Consider the following 26,453-nt stretch of genomic DNA (forward strand, 5'->3'; position numbering starts at 1 on the left):
ATGGGTGCTGAATAATAATAAAAAAAAAGCTACCCCTGTACTGTGGGGTCAGTTGCTCTCTGTTTCCATGGTGATTTTATGCAGTCCAACAACATACCCGTGTGTTTCCAAATTAGGCCCTTCTTCAAAAAAAGCAACAGGATGGACACAGTATTACTAGAGCAAATACAGCAGACACGACTCTGTTGATCTTAGTGCTTATACCAAGAATGAATTGGATCCTATGTTTTCTCTGGATATATTAGTTGTGAGTTTCTGCCCTGGTATTTGAACAGCACCATCACTATAATATCTGAGCACCTCCCAGATAGTAATGAATTTACCTCACAACTCCTCTCTGTGGTAGGGAAGTATTGTTACCCTCATGATACAGAGCAGGAAACTGAGGCACAGAGGGTATGTCTATGCTGTATTGTAAACCAGGTCTGTGTGACCCGGGCTTGGGGGTCCACACTGCATTGTAAGCTTAGGTTTACCATGGCTGGACACAAGTCACACAGCCACACTAACACTTCCGTTGTCCAGTACACAGACCTTCTGACTTTGGTCTGCAGCTTGATCTGTGTCCATGCTGTAGAATGGCAGAATTTGGCCCAGAGTTGCAGTGGAACTTGGCCTTTGACCTACCCCCACTAGCAGGATCCTGGAACCTGGGTCCTGAGCACTTGCCGACCCGAGTCAGATTGATTTATGTGCAGCTGGAAGGAGCGTTTGGGCTCAAACCTGAGTCAGAGCCCAGGCTTATCATGCAGTGTAGACATACCCAGAGAGGCAAAACAACTTTCCCAAGCTCTCACAAAGTCTGTGACAGAGCCAGGAATCAAACCATAATCTCTAGAGTCCCAATTCAGTGCCATAGCCACAGGATCATCCTCCCTTTTCTTTGCCATAAGTATTATCATAAGATGATATGAGGACATAATCAACATAGCTTGGCATTAATTAAGATAATAGACATAGACAAATTGCAGCGCCAAGAACATTGCCCCTGTGCTGAGCTTTTGGTCTCCACTCCAAGTTCATATTTGTTATTTCCAGTCATAGGTAATGGCGATGTTCCTGATGAACACAAAGCTCCTGGTGACAGGGAAGTGAAGAAATGCATCAGTAAGGGGATGACGCTATGTGTGTGCTATGCAGCTAGTATTGGAGGAACCGCGACACTCACTGGAACGGGGCCAAACCTGGTTTTGAAAGGCCAGATGAATCAGTAAGTTGTTCTTGCCATTTGTCCTTCAGCCTCTTAAATGGGCTCGCTCTTCTTTTTGACCAGCACAACTGAAAGTCTTAGTTGGTGGCTGCTGATGTTGGCTCGAAGAGTTACCTGTTTGTATGTCATAATGAATAATGTATATGACATGCTTTGCCTCCTCATCTTCTGCTCCAGCACTAGTAGGTAGGTAGAGCTCTAAATCAGTGTTTCACAGTCTGTCGTTGTAGCCCACCGGGGCTATGTCTACGTTACATTGTAAACCCAGGTCTGTGAGACCTGGGCTTGTGGACCTGGTGTTTCCAAGCCTGTGCTTGAAGTGTCCACACTGCATTGTAAAGCTGAGCTCGCAATTCCTATACTAGGTCTCACAGCTGTGCTAATGCATCCATACTGCTGTACGCACACCTTCTGACTTCGGTGTGCAGCTTGAGCTGCATCCATACTGCAAAATGACAGGGTTTGGACCCAAGTCACAGCGAGAATTGGGCTCTGATCTACTCCCTGGCAGAGTCCTAGGACCTGGGTCCTGATTGCTCGCTGACCCGAGTCAAACTGATTTATGTGTGGATGGAAGGGGGACTTGGGCTCAAACCTGAGTCAGAACCCAGAGTTAGTGTACAATGTAGACATACCCTGGGAGTCTTTGGAGTGACTGCTGGTGGACTGCAGAGAACAGATTGGTCACATGGTGCTGGCTTCTCCTTGTTTCCATCTATAAGGGAATGAAGGGAAAATGCAATGAGAAACAGGAGGCTGTCATTAACTCTTTTCATAATGGACAAAATGTGAAAAAGCCAGCTAAAATACAGTAAATATTTCTGTAATATGATTTCTCCTTGTAAGCAGTTGCGGTAGAAGCCACAAGCATGTTATGGAAGAGGAGAGGCGGTATCTACAAGAAGCTCTTTCTCTGCTAAGATGTTGTCTTGACTATGCAATAGTTTGGGAACCCCTGATCTTAATGCTACAGTCTCTGTAGGGGAAATTCCAGTAGACTCCACTGCTGTCCTTCAACTGATTTCTGCTGGAGAACCAGTAGCCCCAGCAGTCAGTAGACCAATAGGTTTCAAAAATGCCATCTGCCCCAGATGGAACCAGTAGAAAATGTGCAACTGATATTGACAATAAAGTCACATCCACAACTGACACTGAATGCAAAATTCCAGGCACAAAGTTAGAGACTGTTTTTCAAAATGTGTCCTAACTCTTTAGAAACTAAGAGCCAAACCTCGGTCCCATCAAAGTGAATGGAAGTTTTGTTACTGGTTTCAATAGAAGCAGGATCATGCCCTAAATTCCTACCTTCTTGAAGCTCCCCTTTGTTCTACAGCGTTCGGGGAAGGGCATGCTGAACGCATAGGTGGGTGAGCAGACTTGTTGCAAGCAGAATATTTCCCCAAGTTTTTGATAGGGCACTTGTGGGTCTTTAAACTGAGCTTATGTCATATGGGTCCAAAATAGACAAACACAAGTTATTTGGGCTCAATAAATGGGTCACTGGATGAAATGTAATGGGCTATGACATGCAGGTATTCAGACTAGGTGATCTAATGGTCCATTGTAGCCTTAAGCTCTATGAATTATGAAAAATAGCAACATGGGCTGCTGTGTGCAATTAATGCAAACCATTCTGTAAAGAACAGTGGAAAGTTCAGTCAAGGCATTTAGGGTACAGTCTGAAGTCCATGGGAGCCTTCCCACTGACTTCAATTGGCTTTGGATGAGACCCTTATGGGTGAGCAATGGATGACCCCTGAGGCTCTTATATTATTCCAATTAGCACATATAGAAGGGAGAATATACTCAAATGGTTTGACCTTGATACAGAATCCGTTTTTTTCTCTCCTCAGACTGTTCCCTGAAAATGGTGACATCTTGAATTTTGCTTCCTGGTTTGGATTTGCGTTTCCTAATATGATTCTGATGTTGACGTTATCTTGGTTTTGGCTCCAGTTTTCATTTATGGGGTTCAAGTAAGTATAAAAATATAATGTCAGGGGACAGATCCTCAGCAAGTGTAAATCAGCTGTGAATCTGGCCCTCTTGGTTTGTCTTTTTATCATCAGGTACATGCCTAGGTCTACAATCTGAAAGAAAAGTACTGTGTAGACAAGGAATGATGTACATCACATAACATTGTATCTTAGTAGAAACTTCACATATGTAAAACCGTCTGTAGTGAGATTGAACTTTGCTTCTTATAACCACCTTTGTAATTAGTGTTTGTTTTCCAGTAGAACCTAGAGGCCACAACTGAGATTGAGGCCCTATTGTGCCAGGCACTGTACTTAGTGAGAGACAGTCCCTACCGCAAAGAGCTTGTAATCTAACTAGGGGAGGGGAAACAGAGGCATAGAGAGGTGAAGTGACTTGCCCAAGGTCACACAGTAGATCTGTGGCAGAGCCAAGAAAAAAATCTAACTTTTCTGACTCCCAGTGCAGTGCCTGGCCCCCAGACTGCACATCTCAGCAAGAGATGGTAACCAGTGGCAGCTATGTGCAAAGGATAAGTCAGGTGTTATTCACTTTATAACACTCTGCAGCCATTCTAGGCAGTTGCTAACATAGTTCTATGCTCTATGTGGCAAGTGTCAAAGTGGATTCACTAGTAATTTTCTCTTGCAAGCAAATATTTACAACTTTCCTCCTTTTTTTTCTTTTTTTTTTTTAAAGTTTTAGGAAAATGTGGGGCTGCGGGATGGAGAGAACTGACAAAGAGAAAGCCGCTCTCAATGTGCTCAAGTCAGAGTTCCGGAAACTAGGCTCCATCTCCTTTGCTGAATTCAATGTCCTCATGCTCTTCATTGTCCTGATTCTCCTGTGGTTTAGCAGAGACCCAGGCTTCATTCCTGGCTGGGCCACCTTCCTCTTCAATAAAGATGAAGAGTAAGTTTGAATCCTGCAGTGTTTTGGCTGACTTAGTAATACTTTATTTGGTTCTACTCCTGTTTGATCCTTAGGGGCCTTTCATTCAGATCCTGTCTCCAGTCACACATGGAAGTTGTTTGATAGGTCTGATTTCTAGTTCTCAACAGCAGCAGCTCCAGGCACCAGTGCTCCAAGCACTTGCCTGGGGTGGCAAGCTGCAGGGGGCACCCTGCCGGTCCCTGCGAGGACAGCAGTCAGGCAGCTTTCGGCAGCTTGCCTGCAGGAGGTCTGCTGGTCCCGCAGCTTCGGTGGCAATTCGGCGGTGGGTATGCCAAAACCATGGGACCTGCAAACCTCTTGCAGGCATGCCACCAAAGGCTGCCTGCCTGCCTGTTGTGCTTGGAGCGGCAAAAAAGCTAGATCCGCCCCCTGGTTCTCATTTGTTGCACAGCACCAAACCACCAGATAATTGACAATCTCTGCTTTAAAGAGGCACAGCTGACGAGGGTGCTGCAGCCTAAGACTGGCACAGCCAACGTGAGGGGAGTTCATGCTGTTTGTGTCTCAGTCCAATTTGTTTGTTCATTTCTATTAGCCCTTCAATTTTCTGAGTTACGATCAGATTGAACTTCATTTTAGTATGCAGTAATGTCATCTGCAGAGAATCTATCCAGCACCCACAAGGAAATTGACTCAGATATTTGAAAGGCTTCTCCATCTTCCTTCTATGCTCCTAACCTTGCACCAAAGTTTTCAAGGGAAACACCATTAAGAGCATTTCTTGGCACACCCCACCTGTGCTGCAGTGATTGAATTCATTTGGCTTCCTGTTGAGAAGTGTCTTTACTCATCCCACATGCACCAGTCTCACCTGCCACCTGATGTTGTTGATGATGATGACTGGTCACCTGCAGTTGCTTGTTGGTTGGTTGTTCTTTTATTTATTTGTATTGTGGTAGCGCCTAGGAGTCCCAGCCACTCCACTGTGCTAGGTGCTGCACAAATGTAGAACAAAAAGGCTGCCCCTACCTCAAAGAACCCACTAGTGAGGTTCACAGTTCCAATCTCTAGAGACTAGTGTTTAGGATTTTTTTTTTACACTTGAAATCTTTGCACATAAACTAACAAAGGAAAAATGCATCAACTACACTAAATAAAATATATGCATAAGTGAGACTCTTTTCTTTGAAATATGAAGGAAACATGTTAAATATCTGTGCCCTGGGTGTTGTTTTGAGGACTTGGTATTTGCTACAGTATAACATTTTTAAAAGTACATGAGCTACTTTGGAGCCTAAATCCATTTTCAAAAGTGATTTAGGACCTCCCAGCTTAGAAGCCTAGGGTAGGTCTGCACTGCAGTTGGAGGTTCGATTGCACCATGGGTAGATATATGCAAGCCAACTTTAATCTAACTAGCTTGGGTACCAATAGCAGTGAAGCCAAAATAACTTGGACTTGGGCACAGCCTAGCTGCCTGAGTAAGTACCCATGTACAACATGTGTTGCACTCACACCTCTGATTGCAGTGTGGATGCACACTAAGTCCCACTGACTTTTAGTGAGACTTAGGGCTCGTCTACACTTACCGTGGATTGACACTGTGGTGATCAAGCCACTGGGGGTCGATTTAGAGGGTCTAGTGAAGACTTGCTAAATCGACTGCTGATTGCTCTACTACTGACTCTGGTACTCCACCAGAATGAGAAGTGTAAGGTAAGTGGATGGGAGAAACTTGCAATACTCTAGATACTTCAATAAATTGACCTAAGCTATGTCAACTCCAGCTACATTATTCATGTAGCTGGAGTTGTGTAACTTAGGTTGACTTAACTCCATAATGTAGTCCTGCCCTTAAACTTGTTAGTCGCCAATTCATTCTTGAAAATGGGACTTCAGCTCCTTAACCACTTAGTCTGTAAAGGAAATATTTTCAAAGGGCCTAAATCCAAGCAGGGTTCTGGTCCTGGCATTCATTCAACTTTTGACCTTTGGCAAGTTAATTAGCATTTCGTGCCTCAGTTTCCTCTGGATACAAGGAGGATGATAATTCTTCCCTACTTAACAGAAGTATGGTGGAGAAGACACTTTGATATCTTTCAATGGAAGACACGACAGAATTGCAAAGAGATTTTAAGTAAGATGTTACAAATGTGGATATGTGGAGTTTTGTTAGTCTGGATATCAGAATCTGCAATATCAAGGTACAAAATATTGCTACATTTTTAAAGACCAAATAGAGAGATTGTACAGACAAAGGTAAATAGGACTTATGGTTACCATGTACTGAGACAATGGTGTGTGCTGGATGGATGCCATGTGCTGGGACAATAGTACACATGCTGGAGGCATGCCATATGTTGAGACAAAGGTGTACCGTATTCTAACCTGCCCTCTGCTTTTTCTTTTAGGTACGTTACTGATGCCAGTGTAGCTCTCTTTGTTGCACTCCTACTGTTTGTAGTTCCTGCCACTAAACCCAAATTCAACTGCTGTAGTCGAAATAGCTTTAGCCCTGAACAGAACAGAGAAGGTAATGGAAAGAAAAATTAACAATATTGATGCTTGACTTGGAGTTTTCCCCTGGCCAGTCCAGCTGTATGATTCTGTGGTGAGATCACAACTCACCGTGCTGAGATGGTGAAGCCATTTCTCAGCTCCAGCTGACGGTGCTGGAAGAAGCAGTCCTTTGTGACTTAGGGCTCGTCCGCAGGAACCATGAGCATGTGGCAGACTCGGGTGTAAATCTACCCTAGGCCAGCCTGCCACACACTGTCTGTGTGGACCCTGCTGCAGCGTGCTGAAAGTTCCCTAGTATACATGGTCCTACTCCTGTTTCAAAGCAAGGTAGATCAGAGTGCACTGTGGAACTTTTAGTGTGTATCCGCATGGAGCCTGGGGACAGTGAGTGTGTGAAAGGGGAATGCCAGGCAGATTCACACTCCAGCTTGCTGTGAATTAAGTGTTTGTATAGACAAGCCCTTAGTGTGTACAGTTCCTGGGAACTAATCCCACTTCTTAGTTACTGCTGGCACTTGACCATAACCCTTGTATATCCCTGTGCACCTGAAATGAGCAGTTTTCTCACTAGCATGCCTGTCCTGGGCTATCACATACACTGTGTGTCATTGGGTTCTAGCACTTCCTTTGTACTGGGGTGGTAGCTACAGTAAGTGCACATCTGCATGTACAGCCTTGAACGAAGTCGGTGTCTTCTTTTCCTCACAGCATTCTTTGCTCTGCTTTTATCTTTTTAGCGATGGAAGAGCCCTTTTTCCCAGCCCCGTTGCTGAACTGGAAGGTAGTTCAGAGGAAAATGCCCTGGAACATCGTGCTGCTGCTAGGAGGAGGATTCGCCTTGGCCAATGGAAGCGATGTATGTCCTCACCTCTAGCTGCCATTGAGTCTAAGGGTGACCTTTCTGCTCTGCTTTCTGGTCCGGTGTTAGTAGTAACAGGTCCATACCAAACCAGCATCTGAACCAGTGCTTAATTTGTGCCAGTGCGGAGCCCTGGCACCTCTAGGCTTGGCAGTTCATAGTCTCAAGCACCTCTGGGCTTGCTGCCTCAATTATGAATGTAAAAAAAATTGCTTGAGAGACGGCATTACAAATTTCATTACAAATTAAGCACCGGACAGTAACTTGAACAATTTAACAGCTCAGCCTGTTCTCTATTTACTAGCGTAATTGCTCTCCGGTTAGGATGGGTGACCCTCAGGGATTGAACTCCAGGAGTTCAAGTGCTTAACTCATGCTTCTCCAAAACACCTGAGCCTCCAGAATCTGCAATATTGACAGGAAATCTTCCTTGAGGTTTCCTTAGTGCAAATAGTGGGAGAGTGGCCTTCCTTGCTGTATATTGTCTCACCCAGTTCTACTCCAGACAACAGAAGTGCAGCAATGTATCTAAGAGTGTCAGAGCTGTTTTGGGTTTGTTTAGAAGGGATGTAAATCCTCATACTTCAGGGCATAAAGCAAACACTTACTGAAGGGGTTAAGGAAGCAACTCTCTCTATGGGCAGGTTACTCCATAATCATCCACTAGGGGAGCAGTTCTCAAACTTTAGCAACCTGAGGACCCCCATTTTGATTTACATTTTTTGGGGACCCCAACCCCTCCCGCTCAGCCCCAAGGCCCCCACTCCTGCCCCACCTCCTCCTGCCCCCCCACTCACTCCATCCCGCCTCCCCCCATTGCTCACTCTTCCCTACCCTCACTCACTTTCACCAGGCTGGGGCAGCGGGTTGAGGTACAGGAGAGGGTGTGGGGTCTGGAAGAGAGTTTGGGTGCAGAAGGGGGTGCATGTGCAGGCTCTGACTGGAGGGAGTTTGGGTGCAGGAGAGGGTGTGGGCTGCGCATTCTGGGAGGGAGTTTGGGTGCTGGAGGGATTGCGGGGTGCACGTTCTGGGAGGCAGTTTGGTTGTGGGAGGGGGTGCAGGGTGAGCATCCCGGGAGGGAGTTTGGGTGCTGGAGGGGATGCGGGCTCTGGCAGGGAGTTTGGGTGCAGGAGGGGGTGAGGGGTGCGGGCTCCAGCTGGGCCGCATTTATTGCAGACCCCAGTTTGAGAAATGCTGCGCAAGGGGGTTTCTTGAACCTTTCTTTGAAGGGTCTGGTAGTGACTAACATCAGAGATAGGACATAGGACTCACTGGACCACTTCTCTGATCCAATGTTCCTAACTTCAGAAAAGGTTCAATTCAGCTCTAGAAATAGGCAAGGATTTGCAAGAATCCTGACTCCATTAAAACTGTTTCACGCACCCCTGTTGAGATGGTCTGAATCAGAACCCCAGTTCCCCAAACTGCCAAGCTTTGAGGAAGTTCACATCCATCTCCCAAACTTTGTGGCTGGGCTGTTCTTAAATGGTGGGCCAAACCAGAGCCTTGGATTGGACCGTTGCCCAGACATTGGATCTGGAGGATCCAAAGTACTGTATGGTGGTTTTGGACTGCATAGCAGAAAACTTTTGTAAGCCACTGAGTTCATCTCTGATAGTATTCATGAAGGAAAACACAGTCATTCAATTCAATACCTTCAGAAGCCTTAGCAATTCTTTCAATGATTCCTCTGAGCAATTCATTAAATGTTTGCAGTTGTGTGGCTTCCTTGGTCTCTGGTATAACTCAATATTGAGCTTCTACTTGGCAAAAATGTAAGTACTTTCTGACCAGAATGAGAGAGAATAAATCTGACTTAATTTCCAACTGGCAAGGAATCACCTTTGTTATTCTTATTACTATTTTTAAGGAAGATCACATTACTTGTTCTATAAATGACCTGGTTGGTTTGCTCTTGAATGATCTAATCACTAACGTTGATGGCCTGTTTTCATGTGTGTACTTGGATCTGGCAATACATTACATGCAGTATGAGCTACTGTGGCTGGCCTAGAGTTCTGTGTCTTACTGAATTACCTCTCTTGATTTTGTCAGGCTTCTGGTCTGTCGAAATGGCTGGGTGATCAGATGACCCCACTGCACACTGTCCCACCATGGGCCATTGCAGTGATACTTTCACTTGTTATTGCTGTCTTCACCGAATGCACCAGTAATGTAGCTACGGCCACCCTCTTTCTACCTGTCTTTGCGTCCTTGGTAAGATTTTTTTTCTTATTGGGTTTTTTCACTGCTGATCTGGAAAATTGACTTAAAAAATCAAGGAAAAGGGATAAAGTCTTTAAAAATGGAGCAATGCCACACTGAGTGGCATAAGCCAAGGGACTTTATATGCAAAGAGGGTTACTCCAGAAAGCATCTAGCAAACAACCCATCAGATAGCAAAGCTGGCTCTAGTGCTGGGGGGAAAAGGCCAGACTTGCAGCTCTGGAGTCCTTTTTTTATCCATGGGATAGGTATCAAACAGGCAGCGGCGCTGCAGAATTCCCTGGCACTGCCCTGCTACTGGCCATCAACCTTGATGGTCCAACTCCCGGAATGAGAAAGTAATTCATCCTCCTTGGCCCCTCTCCTGAGATTGCCCATCAGGAGACCAGTTAATGCCAACTGCGATGGTGGTTTGTGTGATGTGGGCACTTGTCCACTGGAAAGTGGACTGAGCCATCAACTCATTTAAAATAGTTTACCCAACACTAGTCAGCTGGCAAAGATTTTTGGTCACTGGAGCTGTATTCAACCAGCAGCCTGGAGGTTAAAATTTCTATCTTGCATTTCCCTCATATGCTAGGCAGTGCCCACCAAAAACATTTCACCTCTTTAGTCTCTCATTCAGGGGAGCATCATTGAAGTCAATAGACCCTAAACACAAGCTTAAAATTAAGCACATGTGAAGTACGTAACCGTATGAATATGCTTAAGTGCCATCGAAGCCAATAGGGATAGACTTTAGGATGCTCATAAATGCTTTCCTGCCTTAGAGGAGCAAGTTTAGTACCAAGGGCTTGGGTTTTTTCCATTGCCTTGCACCTTGTGTGCTCATTTACCCCAGTGCAAAGTGAATACAAAATGTGTGTAAAGCCCCACCATTCTGAGTTTAACATTTTACCCCCACTTTGCACAGTGTAAATGATGACCCACGGTGTAGGGCAATGGAGCCTTGAGCTGTGAATGCATATAGTTGGTGAAACACGTTAGGATCCCTTGGGATTACAAATGCTGTACACATGTAAAATGTTATTTTTTCTCTGCTGTGACAGTCTTCCTGCAGGGCTCTAGATTTGTGTTCTCCTTTGTTCAGATCCAGCACTCTTCATTCATTTCCTTGGATGTTTCAGCCATCTCTGTCTCTTTTGCCAGAACACCGAAGACAAGAGCATCCATATAGGGGTCATTGTGCCATTTCTGCTGAGTAAAACAAAACATTTTTAAAATCTAAGAAGACACAGAAGGAAAGGAATAAAAATGGTCACAGCCTTTTTGGAGCAGAGTTGGCACCACAGCGAATAGATAGTTTTTTCTTCATTTGTAAAGAGTTTTAGTCTCTTCTTTCAAGTGAAATTATCCCGACCCAGGCTGCTTAGCTGGCAGTGACTTAAATTGACACACAAGTTCTGGGGACTGGAGAATCCCACAAAACAGGCATAATGTTTAAAAGTTTTGTTCTGTGAGCCTCGGAATTATAATCAAGTCCCTGTGTCACTCTGACAAACCCTTTCAAAGTGTTGTTAGAGATCAAACAAAAGAACTCCATATAAATTTGACCAGAACCCCAAATTATACCATGCAGAGGGAAAAAAAGAACCAAGTATCATTTTTAAATGTAACTTTGCATCTGCAGTCAAAAGTGAATTGTGAAGTGAAATAAACTGGCCATGTAGCAAGCTGTGTTTAGAAGAAAAAATTCCATGTGTGGGAAAGTAGAAGTTAATGGAACCTATCCAGCGTTGGCAGCTCTGTAAACACAAAACTGAAGAGAATACCTAGAAGATCCGACGGGACAGAGCAGAGCTATAACTAGGAATTTTAGCATCCATATTTGTGCCCCATGTTGGGGGGTTTCTGGCATTTCTCTGCCCCCATGGCTTTGCACCCTGGGCAGCTGCCCTGCTCACCCTGCACTGAGTTATGGGCCTGGGACAGTCATTGTATATGTTTGATTTAGAAGAGGTGGTCAGTAGTAAAATAAGAAAGCCAGCATGAGAAATACTGATTCATCAAATGCATAAACAGCTTTTTAAAATACAACAGATATTAAATGGTGACTATGGAGATATTTAGTTGAATGCAATTTCAGGACAACAAGACTATGCCACAGTATTTCTCAAACTGGGGCTGCTGCTTGTGTAGGGAAAGCCCCTGGCGGGCCGGGCCAGTTTGTTTACCTGCCCCATCCACAGGTCTGGCCGATCGTGCCTCCCACTGGCTGCGGTTCACTGCTCCAGGCCAATGGGAGCTTCTGGAAGTGCCGGCCAGTATATCCCTCAGCCCTCACTGCTTCCAGCAGCTCCCATTGGTCTGGAGCAGCAAACCGCAGCCAGTGGGAGCCGCGATCGGCTGGACATGTGGATGGGGCAGGTAAACAAACTGGCTCAGCCCGCCAGGGGCTTTCCCTACACAAGCGGGGGCCCCAGTCTGAGAAACATTGCTATACCCCATGTGAAAGCTGCCTGTACAGAATTCATATAAAGTGAGATTCAATGTATAGTGAAGTAATAATGAAATTTGGCACTCTTTGGACCAGATCCTCATCTGGCATAAATTAAAGCAGCTTAACTGAAGTCTGTGAAGCTATGCAGATTATACCAATTGAAGGTCTGGACCTCAGACCTTCTTTCCAAACTTCACAGGGAGGTTGTTGAGGATAAATACATGTAAAGGGCTGTGATTAAGAGGACTGTCACCAATTGTCCTCCATGTTCACTGAAGGTAGGACAAGAAGTAATGGGCTTAATCTGCAGCAAGGAAGATTTAGATTACATAGTAGGAAAAATTTTGTCAGGGTAGTCAAGATCTGGAACAGGTTTGCAAGGGAGGCTGCGGAATCCCCATCATAGGAGGGTTTTAAGAACATGGACAAACACCTGTCAGGGATGGTCTAGGTTTGCTTGGTCCTGCCTCAGTGCAGGGGGCTAAACTAGATGACCTCTCAAGGTCCCTTCCAGCCTTACATGTCTAAGATTCTATGACTGAGGCACTCGGATACTATGCTAATGAGGGCCATATAAGTACCTCAGATATGCAGATAAATTATCTTCAGAGGGCTTTGAAAACGTTATGGAGCTAAAATTCTGCCCTCAGATATGCCTGTGCAGCCACCTTTGGACTGGATGGGAATTGAGTGCCCCATTAAGGGCAAAATATATTGTTATTGTAGTGCCTAGGAGCCCCAGTTTTGGACTAAAGCCCCAGTGATTTAGATAAAGGCACTTATAAAGTTTGTGGACCATACCAAGTTGGGAGGAGTTGCAAGTGCTTTGGAGGATGGGATTAAAATTCAAAATGATCTGAACAAACTGCAGAAATGGTTTGAAGTAAATAGGATGAAATTCAATAAGGACAAATGCAAAGTGCTCCACTTAGGCAGGAACAATCAGTTGCACGCACACACAAAATGGGAAATAACTGCCTAGGAAGGAGTACTGTGAAAAGGGAGCTGGGGGTCATAGTGGACCACAAGCTAAATATGAGTCAACAGTGTAATGCTGTTGCAAAAAAAGCAAATATCATTCTGGGATGTATTAGCAGGAGTCTTGTAAGCAAGATATGAGAAGTAATTCTTCTGCTCTACTCCGTGCTGATTAGGCCTCAACTGGAGTATTGTGTCCAGTTCTGGGCACCACATTTCAGGAAAGATGTCAACAAATTGGAGAAAGTCCAGAGAAGAACAACAAAAATGAGTAAAGGTCTAGAAAACATGAGCTATGAGGAATGATAGGAAAAAATTGGTTTAGTCTGGAGAAGAGAAGACTAAGAGGGGACATGATAATAGTACATACACCTCTACTGCAATATAATGCTGTCCTCGCATTATAGGTGAAACTGCATTATGTTGAACTTGATTTGATCCGCTGGAGTGCACAGCCCCGCCCCTCCGGAGCGCTGCTTTACCGTGTTATATCCGAATTCATGTTCTATTGGGTGGCGTTATAACAGGGTAGAGGTGTAAAAGGTTGTTACAAGGAGGAGGGAGAAAATTGTTCTTCTTAATCTCTGAGGATAGGACAAGAAGCAATGGGCTTAAATTGCAGATTGAGCAGTTTAGGTTGGACATTAGGAAAAACTTCCTAACTGTCAGAGTGGTTAAGCACTGGAATAAATTTCCTAGGGAGATTGTGGAATCTCCACTGGGAATTTTTAAGAGCAGGTTGGACATACACCTGTCAGGGATGGTCTAGATCAGTGGTCCTCAACCTTTTCCAGGTGGCGGATACCGGACAATGAGCCACTGAGGACCATGGCCCACAACAAGCATCGGCCAAAATGCTGCCAAGAAGCGGCAACGTCAAGAAGTGTCACCACTGAAATGCTGCCGAAAAACAGCTGCATTTCGGTGGCGCTGCCTCTTGGCGACACTGCTTTTCGATGGCATTTCGGCGGATGCATGTCCACTGGCCAGTACATGGGTGCACATAGATGCCCTGGTGGGTGCCATGGCACCCACGGGCACTGCATTGGGGACCACTGTTCTAGATAATACTTAGCCCTGCCATGAGTGCAGAGGACTGGACTAGATGACCTCTTGTGGTCCCTTCCAGTTCTATGATTCTATGATTGTGGTAGGTGCTGTTAAAACTTAGAACAAGAAAAATTAGCCCTAATCCTTTACCCTAATCCTCATAAATACCCGTGAGGTAAATAAGTGTTTATTTTACATTTTTACAATGGTGTCCCCATTTTACAGATAGGGAACTGAGACAGAGTTCTGGAGGGCCTGATTTTTTCCAAAGGTGCTGAGCACCTAGAGCTCCCATGACTCCAGCTGAAGTGGTGGGTGCTCAGCAGGTCTGAAAATCAGGCCTTCAGGGTGGGATTTTCAGAAGAGATCAGTGCTGGCCTAGAACCACTCGTCTTGAAGTCAATGGCGAAATGCCCATTGCCTTCAGTGGGAACCGAGCTAGGCCAATGCTGAGCACTTCTTTAAATCCCACTCCAAATGACTTGCCCAAGGACAGAGTCTGTGCCAGATCCAGGATTAGACCTGAAGACTTCCTATCATCTAGTCTTGCATTCAAACTATTAACCCATGTCCCTTTCTCTGGAAATAGGATGGAAGCCTTGACCTATATCAGTAACGTGCAGTGTGCAATACGCAGGTCTAGTTAGAATGAACTTTCTGCTTAGTGAAGCAGTCGTTTGCTAGGAGAGGAGTCCAGTGCATCATGAATTTACGGTTCAGAAGTGACTTATATGGGGGGATGAACTGACACTTCTGCCTGCTTCTATTTCTGAACAGTACTAACACTATGTCTGTTCTCTTTTCCCCCAGTCGCAATCAATTGAGGTCAATCCCTTGTACATCATGATCCCTTGTACTCTCAGTGCCTCTTTTGCTTTCATGCTACCTGTGGCAACACCTCCAAATGCAATAGTGTTTTCCTATGGTCACCTCCAGGTTTTGGACATGGTAAGATGATGATGACAATTCCCTGGCATTTTGCCTAAGCTTCCATTACCCTCTTCCGTAAATATCATGGATGTAGCTTAGTTTTATGGTCCTGTCTTTCCAAAGTTCCCTTGGCTGTCAATAAACACATGTAAAAAACCTCAGCCTCTAATGCTACCACCCCATTTTGTGGTCACATTGTAATAGGAACTCGTACGTAAAAAGCAGTGGCACTTTGCTCCAAGTAATTGCCACGCAGAATGCTGATTCTGCAGTCTGTCGTTTTGTCTTTTATACGTACCGGGTAAAACTTCTCACTGCAACCTCACTGTCTTCAATGGGTTTGCATCAGCGTAGCAGGGGGCTGGGGCCTGATCCTGGGCCCATTGTGGCCAATAGCAAAACATCCTCCTCAACATGGGTAAGATTGATCCTGCAATTGATGGTGTGCCGGCAAACTGCTGCACCATGTGGCACCATACTGAAGTCAATGGGGCTCTCTGGAGTCCACCCATGTGCTGGATTGGCGTCTAATCTGCACCAATGCAGCTGTAAGGTCTCTAGTGTAGCCGCTCTAAGACAACAGGAGAGAGCTCTCCCATCGGCTTCATTACTCCAGCCCCTGCGAGTGGCAGTAACTATGTTAGCAGGAGAAGCTCTCCTGCCAAGGTAGCACTATCCACACCTGCGCTTAAATTGGCATAAATTATGTTGCTCAGCAGAGGTGGCTAATTCATACCTCTGAGCAACAGAACATGTCAACTTAAGCTGTAGTGTAGCCATGGCCTCATTGTGGCAGAATCTGGCCCTTAGCCAATAAATGCATCTTGTTTGACAGACCAGGTGGGTGAGGCAATAGCTTTTATTGGACCTGCTTCTCTTGGTGAGAGAGACAAGCTTTCGAGCTGATCCAATACAAGAAATTACCTCACCCACCTTGTCTCCCTAGTACGCTGGGACCGACACTGCATACAAAGGTGGACGCGATCTTGTTTGACAGCCTTTCAAGATTCCAAACTAATTACAGAGCTAAGAGTTTGCACCCTGTTCCATGGCAGTTCTATTTATGGAAGAACACAGAACAGCCGGCCCAATGGTTATCTCTCTGCTTTAATAGGAGGAGGGGTTTAAGAACATCTTCAAGTTTCTTCACTGCGTTTATGCTCATGAGTTCTGGCAGGTCTTTTGAGGCTCATTTGTCCTGGTGTTTTGTTTTTTGTTTTTCCCCTCCAGGCTAAATCTGGAATAGTGATGAACATTATTGGAGTCCTCTGCATCACTTTGGCCATCAACACCTGGGGACGTCCCATGTTCAGCTTGGACACGTTCCCATCCTGGGCCAATGCCACAGCTGGAAAGTGAGCAGTAAAGAATTTATCAGAAAACCCAAAGGAACCCTAGTACTGTTTCCTCCTGCCCCACATCCTGTCTAGAGCCTTATCAGCACCTCAGATGCTGGGTTAGGATGAATGCAACATTCTGAGGTCTAAATTTCAGGTCAAATGCAAATCAACTAATTCCAGCCGTGGCTGAGCCATAAGTGCTGCTTCCGCACCCAAGTCTGAGGAGCTGCATTCGTTTCATGCCTGTGATCTCTGTGTCTCTCCAAGCAAGATGAGGATGTAGCTCAAGATTTTATTTAACTTTATTAAGTGGAAGAGAGGCTGCGCTGCAAAAAATGAATCGAACCTCCGTGTAACTAGTGTGCACTTGGAAATCATTAGCATCGGACACTTCATACAGTCTGAGGCCTGCTGCAGTTCCTTAATGTCGTCCAGTGTCCACCAGTCAGCACTTGCGCTGAGCGTCCTGACTGTCATTTGCAGGCTAATGCAATTTAGACTGGGCTCAGCAGTGCGGTGAGAACTATTCCTTCCTGGACTCTATGTACTCTCCAAGTACAGAGCCAGCAATGTTCCCTGAGGCCTTGTCATCACTCCCAAATCCGCTCAGTGAAGAGTCGGGTTGACTAACACCAGGCTGACTGACCATGACTTGGCTTCAGGATGAATCATGGTCAGCTTCATGTTGGTGCAAGTTGCACTCAGAAGTATGTGTTGTTTCAACAGGGCAAGTACTTTATTAGACAACGTGGAAGTGATCAAGATGTGCAGCAAGACTTCCAGGTGTAGTTAAACCTCCGAGATTAACCCTTTAAGTGCCTACCAGCAGAGTGCTAGTTAACTCATTAATTTTGGGGTGAAGACAAGGCCTCAAAGACAGGCTTTTAAGTAGGAACACGCTTCCAACTTGTATCAAAGTATAGCAATAATCAGAGAGTGAATTTAAAGCTATTTGTGGACTGAGTCCTGAAATCCTTATGCATGGATCCCTATAGGACTGGGTCCTGGGGCTCCAACAGCAGTTTTGCCTGATGAAGGTCCTGTGTGTAAAGTATTTTGTAGCACCTGGTTTATAACTGGAATAGCACTATGATTTCTCTCAGTTTTTCTGAAGCAGCTGGTGGCAGACAGCTACAGATGTATCTGGCCATACTTCTGTGCCACTGTCATGGGGAAGGTTTTAATTTAGTATTTGGAGACTAAATTACTGGAAGCCATGGCCACATGGTCTAAAGGAATGGCCATAGGGCTGGATGCCAGGCACCTCCTGAGTTCTGTTCCCAGACTCACTATGTGGCCTTGACCAAATCACTTCACTGCTCCGTGCCTCAGTTTCCCCAGCTGCAAAATGAGGATAATGATACTTACCTACCTCACAGGGGTGTTGTGAGGCTTAAGAGCCCTGGGAGATCAGCCTGAATAAGGGCTTCAGAATTTGGTCCCTAATGAGTTAATGTATGTAAGATATTAAATGTTGTTGTTGTTTTGACTTTCTTTATAGAACTGGAAAAAATAATTAATTATTGCTTTGTCTTTAAAAACAAGGAAAATATTTATCTACAAAAACCTCTGGTGTGAGAGCAAGAGGCATGTCCTGAAGGGAAAACACTTTAATAATGATTTAAATTCATTGTCTAAGGGTCTGATCCTGTAAGGTGCTGAGCACCCTTAACCCCATTGACTGCAGTGAGAATTGCACGTGGCCTCTCCAAAGGACATGTTCAGCATCTCAGGTCGGATTGCCAACCCTCCAGGATTGTCCTGGAGTTTCCTGGAATTAAAGATAAATCTTTAATGAAATGTTAAGTCATGGGATGAAACCTCCAGGAATATGTCCAACCAGAATTGGCAACCCTAGGCTTAAAGAGTCTGTAGTGTGGCCAAGGCCCAATGCAACCTGGGTGGCCCTCTCCCTGTAACTGCAGGGTGAGGACAAGGCAGATTAGCTGTTGGGTTCTGTGGCTGATGAACTTCACCTAACAAGCAATATCTGTCAATCTGTTAAGGAAGATCCCAGTCGAAGCGAGAAATATTATGGTTGTGGGCATTTGATCAACACTTGTCTAAACAGATACGCAAACTCAATGAAATCAATGGGTGTTCGGCACTTACCTTGCTCAAGTGCTTTTGTAAATCCCACTTTGCACTTCTCTGTATCTTTTGGTGCCTAAATCCCTTTGTAAATCTGGCCCAGTGTTCCTGCCCGGAGATGCTGATTGCCCTCAGCTCACAGTGACTTCACAGGAGCTGGTCCAATGACCTTTTTGCTGGAGACTATTAACTCACAATTCTCATTTTTGACTGGTGAGATGAGAGCTGGGTGAGACTTTCCAGTCAACTTGGTGATACCAAAACTTGAACATTTCACCATTTTCAAAATGAAGCATTTCAAGTTTTCAGTTTGCAACAACTTTTCCTTTCCAAACTTTCCTTTCTTTTATTTAAAAAAATCAAATAAAATTCAAAAGAGTTTGCAAATGGACAAAATCAAAACAAAACCTTTCCTTCCACCCAGAATATTTTTCATGACTTTTCAAAATTTGCCAATGAACTGAAAAGAATCATTTTAGTAGTTGGGATGTAAAATCTGGTAGCACTAGAATGCTAGGGCTAGTTCTTAGTTTTCCTGTCTAAATTAACTGAATTAAAAACTTTGCTCTGAGATGTAGGTTTCTGGGAAGGGCCTTAACTTAGTCATTCCCCAGCTCTGTGTGCAGGAGTGAGCTGCGGGGAATTTTTATAAGAAGAGGAAATGAAGTTGTTACTTGAGTTCTCATGTCGGTCAGGGCATCTTTTTCCTGTATTGCTGCAGAAGTTGAAATTAAACTTTATTTTCCTATATGGGCATACAAGACTCTTTTTTTATTGGGGGGGTGGGAGGGGCGGGAGGGACATATAGATGTGAAAAGAAAGAACCTGGTTTCAAAGGGTTTGGTCCCTTTTTATTGTAATCAATTAGTCTTCTTCATACATGTCATGGTCCTTTAAATAGCAACCCTTTCTTTCTAAGGCAACTTAAATGGAAAAGTCACAGGATGTGAACTTGCCAAATAACAAGTGGGTGAACTCCATCTTCTTTCCAGCATGGCTGGTTTTCCTAGTTACCCAACACAGGGCTTGATGACATTGCATTACACTCCATTGCAATACACTATATGTTGGTGTCAGTGCGCTGAAACCAGTGGAGGTAAATGTGGAGAATCAGTTTGTGGGAAGGGAGCAGAAGCGGAATCCCAGGCCTTGCCCGGACTAGGATTTCAAGGTGTGTTAGCTAACACCTGCTAAAAAACAGTGTAGACTTCAACGCATGCTAAATTAAAGCCGAATTGCCTCAGACACATGAGTACCCTTAATTGCTGAATGCACACTTTACATGAATGCTTGGCTTACTATCCGGTACATATGTCAAGGCTGTCCCCTCTCCCCCAGGCGGCAAAATTAGTGGCTGATAATCCAAGTTTACACTGATCTGAGCAGCGATATGGGAAATACATTTTTATTTAGTGCCCTTCTGGCACCCTTATTTGTGTTGAGTAGTACCTCGTTCCACAAGAAGTGCCATTCATTTCAATGAGATGACCCCATAGAGTAAGGTACTATCTAATCCAAGTATAGGTGTCAGAATCTGGCCTTGTACAATGTCTCCAATGTAATAGGCACAAACAGGCTTTTCTTCAGCATCAAGCACGCGTATCGTCTTGTTCCAGTGCCTTGAGTAAATATATACTGGCAAAGCAAGGAGAATTGCACTCTGTTTATGTCAGTGCTAGGTTATGTCTGCTGCTAGCATTCCCGGGTACAAATTATTATAGAAATCCATGTTGGGAACATTTCTTCGAATTCCTTCATATAATGTTAATGCTTTAGATCAAGTACTGCAATCAGGCTTGATGGCCTTATGTTTCTGGTCGCTGTGCTGGGTACGGAAACCAGCCTTTCTCTACGCAGCAGGCTCCTAGCCCAAAATGTTTGCCAGTGACATCAACAGACGATTGGGAAGGAGAAGCAGTCAGATGTGGCAGCATCGGGGTTTTTAGCCTGAATGGCTTGTGCAGACAGAGAGTCAGGGCCACCCGGGGGAGGAGGGGCAAGTGGGGCAATGTGCCCCAGGCCCCGGGCCCTGCAGGGGCCCCCACGAGAGTTTTTGGGGCCCCTGGAGCAGGGTCCATCACTCACTCTGGTGGCCCTGGAAAATTTTCGTGGGGCCCAGGCCCCCGGAGCGTCTGCTTTCAGTCTTCGCTGGTGGGAGGTCCTTCTGCTCCGGGGCAGAAGGACCCCCCGCTGCCAAAATACCACTGAAGCGGGACCTGCCGCTGAATTACCGCCGAAGACCCGGCTGCACTTTGGCGGTGGGGGGCCCCGCTTCGGCGGTAATTCGGCTGTGGGGGGTCCCCGCAGCGGGTCATCGCCTAAGACCCCAGGTCCCCGGAATCCTCTGGGAGGCCCTGCAGAGAGTAGTTCTCTCACCTGGGATAGAACACCAACCATCTGCCAACAGAGCCTGAGGCTCAATGTGATGTCAGATGACAAGCTGGCACAAAACTTTTGCTGTTCCCTCTCAGGAGCAAATCCAGTGCTCTGTTTGAAATCCCTCTTCTAGTGCAGCCTGGGCCCTACCCTGCTTTTATGCTCATGGAGCTGCAGTAGTTCAAGGTTCCTTTTGTTGCACACTGAGCAGCTAATACTGCTTCCTACGGTCTAGGAGATCAGTGGGGTTTTTTGGTATGGAACTCCAGAATGAGGGAGGAAATCTGCAAAAGTCTCAAAGGTGCAGGACCATGGTAAATAGCTTGCTGTTATATAGGGCTTGCTCCTACAAACAGTTATCTCTAGGTGAATAGTGCTTCCCATACAGTCCCACTGACTTCAGTCAGACTCTATGTGGGAATAACTATATATGGTATGCAGGATGGAGCCGTTAGTTAGCAAATGAGCTTTCAACCCACAGGAGAATCTATGAAGGAAGAGAAAATGTCTTTCCTGGTTGGGTTGTTGTTTGTTTAAATAAATAAATCACTGTAGATTATGCACAAGTGAGGGAAAAAAGCATCCCAGTAGAAACAGATCTGAGTGTAATATGGATTCAGGGCTGAAACTGATTTCCCTCCAAAGCACAGATGAATTCTTCTTCAACTATAGAGATAGCAGATAGGTTTGAGCCATGATCTTGGGATGAAATTCTGCCGTCTGTGTTATGCAGGAAGTCAGACTAAATAATCAGAATGGGCTTTTCTGGTTTTAAAAAGTATGGGCCAGCTCCTCAGCATAGTGCCATTTAATTCAGCATAGTGCCACTGAATTCAGAGCAATGCTGATTCATGTCACTGAGGCTCTTGCCCCCACAAAGAATCTGTGAATCCAGAGCTGGATCACTCTTGGTCAAGTTTTGTCAGTTTCAGATCTTGTGTTCCAGCACAGGCTCATCTCTGCTCTAAAGAGCAAAACCTCAGAATATGGCGAAAGCATTTGCTAAAGATTTTTTTGCATCAGGGAGGGGGTGTAGGAATCAGTTGTGGAGGCAAAGCCTACTGAATTGGCTCTAGAGTTTAATGTAAATGCAAGACCAAGTCCTAAAATCAAACCAGCCAGGGTGTATCTTTTTTGTTAAAATAAAGGCAAACAAATTGCATCTTTAACAGACTAACTGTTGGCTTTTGAACATTCATGTTCACTATGGAAAGAGGTGTGCAATAGCAAAGCCTTGACGTTAGAGCTGCATTGGTCGTTCCATAAAGGTGAGGGATTGTTTTGTAATGTACTCTAGTGTGCGTCAATAAACGTGTGACTTTCCTATATTGTTCAATCTGATCTGTGCCATTGTGGCACCTTGATGTACTAGAACAATCCAATCTTCAGCTAATTATGGACAATGGCCACTCCTGCAGCTACTGGTATAATGCATTAGCAGAGCAATAAACGCCAACTTGCTTGAGAGATTGAAAACTCTCCCAGAATATCAGTAGCAGCAGCACACTCTGTGCCCAACTGGTTGGCTGCTTTCCCTGTTCAAAGTATTGTTTGAAGAAGCCTATGCAAAGCACCACATGGCATCATGTAGTGAGAATAATTGCACAAAATAATTGTGGATTGTGTCCTGCCTTAGTTAAATTTTTCCCTATTTCAATTGTATAATCCTGGAAACTCTACTGCCCTGTTACATCACATGCTAATGGAATCTGATCCAGCTTGTTGTCAAAGTTCAATTTATAAAGGATTAATGAAGATTAATAGATTGTTATAGAGCTGAACAGGTCTATAGGTTATAAAACCATAACTTAAAACCACACATAACACCTTCTACTGATGTGCTTATAACCATCTATAACACATACTACTCATGGCTGTAACATGACTATAATGTTAACTGTTTAGTAACCTTTGTATAAATGGAACCCTAATACACAAGGTGACCCAGCCTCTTTCTAATATTCCTTTTGCTGCGCATCACTAATGCAAGGTGCTGTTTACTGATATCATTTCTTTAAAATGTAGATGTATATACAAATAAAAATCAGTGACTATATCCAATTACTATATATTACTTATATGGAATCTTTTTATCCAAGATTCTTGAAGTATGTTGCAATCCTTAACAAAGCCTCAGGATACCTGTGTGGTAGGTAAGTATTATTACCTCTGTTTTACTTGGGCATAGGAGAAGGTAGAGAAAGATGAAGTGATTAAGCCAAGATTATTCAGCAAGTCAGTGGCAGAGCCAAGAATTAAATCCAGATGTCCTGGCTTCCAATCCACTGCTCTAACCACTTCCACATCACATTAGGGAGAAACACAATATTAATGAAAATTTAGTTACTCAGTTAATTTTTTTCAATGTCTGGAAATGCAGACACTAAGAGTCCCTCAGTAACACAGCCACTCTACACATATTCAGGCACTTTATTTTCCAAATTGACTTAAGTGACTTTGCTAAAAATTTCCAAAAATATTTTAGGCAGCCATAAAGGTTTACCACTGCTGTGAAAGAAAGTTATAACCACATGAAAATGAGGGAGGTGGGGAAAGAATTATAATGGACATAACACATCTGATAAAATAAATAAAACTATCTCTAGCAATAATACTGTAACTTTTTAAAATCGAGTTGGTGATTGCATCATAATTCAGTATTAAATCTATTTTTGTTCATCTGGGTTTCCTTGCTGCAATTAGTAAATAGTGGCCATTCATTACTCAATAAGGTCCTTGTCATAAGCAGCCGACCATTTTACAAGTAAAAAGATGCTATCTTCCCCATGTCTATTGACTTCATTTAACCATGAAAAATTGCTGCCTGGCATTCTTTGCAGTGTAGATTTTCAATGAGTCAGACGGCAATACATTTTCAAATAATACCTCTTGCCAGAAATGTGATGTGCAGCTTCCAAAGACCAGTGATTCTATAGACAACCAGATTCTTGAAAAGTCAGGAGAGACTGAATGTTCCTTACAACAAAACAAACCTCCTGTGCTGACTATTGACCAATAATGAGTTTCAGTGACTTAATTAAATAGTTAGTGAGGTTGGTTGAACATTTTCTGTCAATTTTAATTGGATGGGAAATTAACTTTTCAGTTAAGTTATTATTATTATTTATTATTTGGTGTAGAAAGTGATTGTTTTTGTTGAACATTTCTGATTATTCATTGGAAACCAAAAGCCATACTGATCTGAGCAAAAAAAGTTAGATATTTTGGTTTTTCCAGATACAAAAAACTTTAAAAAAATGAGTTTCAGGTTTTTTATTAAAAGTCAAAATTTCCAGTAGAAAACAATTATTTTCATTGTCGTTGAAATCTCCCCTCCCTGCATTTTCTAACCAGCTCTAATGTTTGTCAGTAAGAGTGGGATTTTCAAAATTGTTCACCTCTATCTTAATCCTGTTCTTATTGAAATCAGTGGTTCACTGACATGAATTAAGTATCAGAGGGTAGCCGTGTTAGTCTGGATCTGTAAAAGCAGCAAAGAATCCTGTGGCACCTTATAGACTAACAGACGTTTTGGAGCATGAGCTTTCGTGGGTGAAAACCATGTCATAACCTTAGTCCCAGATTTGGACCTTAGCGTCCAAAATATGGGGGTTAGCATGAAAACCTCCAAGCTTAGTTACCAGCTTGGACCTGGTACTTGCTGCCACCACCCAAAAAATTAGAGTGTTTTGGGGCACTCTGGTCCCCCTGAAAAACCTTCCCTGGGGACCCCAAGACCCAAATCCCTTGAGTCTCACAACAAAGGGAAATAATCCTTTTTAATCAGGGAGGATGAGGCCCTGTTCTAGCAGTTGAGGTGTGAAAACCAAGAGAGGAGAAACTGGTTCTGTAATTGGCAAGCCATTCACAGTCTTTGTTCAATCCATCAGCTCAACTGCTAGAACAGGGCCTCAACCTCCCTGATTAAACTGACCTCGTTATCTCTAGCTTGCTTGCTAGCACACATATATATACCTGCCCCTGGATATTTCCATTACATGCATCTGAGGAAGTGGGTATTCACCCACGAAAGCTCATGCTCCAAAACGTCTGTTAGTCTATAAGGTGCCACAGGATTCTTTGCTGTTTTGACATGAATTAGGCCACCACTGAGTGCTTTTGAAAATCTCACCCTACAAGACACAAACTAGTGATCCAAATTTCAAACTGACTCAAAGTCTTTTGAAGGAAAGATGCCCATGTGGCAAGAGCAAGTCAAGCAGGCGGATTATCTGGGTAGGATTCTTTGCTCTGTCATTCCTGTGTGACCAAGTTGCAAAGGCCAATATTTTCAAAAGTGGCTACTGCTTTTGGATGGCTCCATTTTGACACACCTCTCAAGATCTTGCTGGCCCACAGGTGAATTTAAATCTAGCTCTGCAGAACTCCACCACAGAAATGCATCTCTATTGACCCATTTAAAAACTGGCCTGAGATTTTACAGCAGATAGTGAAGTCTGTGCAGATTGTCACCATTCTCTTCTTTTTGAGGAACACACAAAAAGTGGAAATTACAGAAGTTTGATGTGAGGAAACCAAACAATAGTTTGAAATCCCATTGCTGCAGAAGGGAAAGTATCAGATGAGGTCCCTAAACAATATTGAGATACACGTCGTCAACCTTTAGGCCACCCTTATTTGCATTATGTAGATAAAAATCTCTAGGTACGCTTACTTTTAGTAAACTTTTTATAGAGCATATATAGTTGGGTCATTCTGTAACTAGCAGATTGCACAGAAATCAACTTCTTTTGGGGTCATGATGATCTTTGAATAAAGTCCATCTGCAGAGAGCCTATTACAGCTGAGGTAAGTGAATCTGGCAAATTGTTAACTCAAGATATTAAAAGGATTTGCATAGTGGTGGGGCCTTTTTATGGTAATCTTTACTGCAGCTTGCTTACTGTAAACTCACAGCGAGAATGCAGGATCTTCTAGATTCTGTTGCTTTGTCTGCTAGACAACACTGCCCTTCCAGAGTTGGGACTAGAACCCTGATGCCCAGTCCTGCTGCTTGAAGCACCACAACCCATGGTCTTCTGTTTTCTTACCATTTCCCAGTGCAGATATCTGCCAAAAAAAATGCATGCTCCCAAAATGAAAACTGATCTCATTCTGTATCTGGACCTATTCTCTCTACTCTACCATTCCTAGAATAGACCCATTAAAGATTACATTTAGCTGAAACAAAAGGATCAGTTTGACATGAATACTGGTTTGAGAACAGTCCCTAATTCAAATCACTTGATTCCACTATCTAGGAATTAGAGATGGGAACTGTGCCACAGAGCTGGATGCCCCCTGGTGGTCCAGGAGAGGAGTGAGTGAACTTCATACCTACCTCTCTGCACTCTGAAGAAATTCAGACAAGCGCTGACCCAGGGGAGAGATGGGGAGAACTGAGTTTGCCCTCTCAGGGGCCTGGGAGAGAGAAGGAATCTGCTCCTTCTTGCTTATTTTAATTCTCTGGACAAGTCTTTTTCTGGTTCTTGTTTTTCCCCTTATAATAACCTACCCCCCAGGAGTTAAACCCTTCCCCATGTGAATGGGTGCATACAGCAT

At 44.1% G+C, this 26,453-nt stretch overlaps 1 protein-coding gene across 2 annotated transcripts in view; it reads left to right on the forward strand.

The window, feature by feature from the left end:
- The window catches only part of SLC13A5 (solute carrier family 13 member 5), a 28,431-nt gene extending 9,200 nt beyond the window's left edge, over window positions 1-19,231 (forward strand). For both annotated transcript variants that reach the window (XM_050929612.1, XM_050929613.1), the window contains 8 exons: window positions 1,039-1,210; window positions 3,064-3,186; window positions 3,887-4,099; window positions 6,493-6,614; window positions 7,339-7,457; window positions 9,516-9,677; window positions 14,965-15,102; window positions 16,315-19,231. In XM_050929612.1, the coding sequence (XP_050785569.1) occupies window positions 1,039-1,210; window positions 3,064-3,186; window positions 3,887-4,099; window positions 6,493-6,614; window positions 7,339-7,457; window positions 9,516-9,677; window positions 14,965-15,102; window positions 16,315-16,443 (1,178 nt within the window). In that variant the 3' untranslated portion in view covers window positions 16,444-19,231. The remainder of the gene's footprint in view (window positions 1-1,038; window positions 1,211-3,063; window positions 3,187-3,886; window positions 4,100-6,492; window positions 6,615-7,338; window positions 7,458-9,515; window positions 9,678-14,964; window positions 15,103-16,314) is intronic.
- The last annotated feature ends 7,222 nt before the right edge of the window (window positions 19,232-26,453 follow it).

Source organism: Gopherus flavomarginatus, chromosome 19 (assembly GCF_025201925.1).
Source record: "Gopherus flavomarginatus isolate rGopFla2 chromosome 19, rGopFla2.mat.asm, whole genome shotgun sequence".
NCBI lineage: Eukaryota > Metazoa > Chordata > Testudines > Testudinidae > Gopherus > Gopherus flavomarginatus.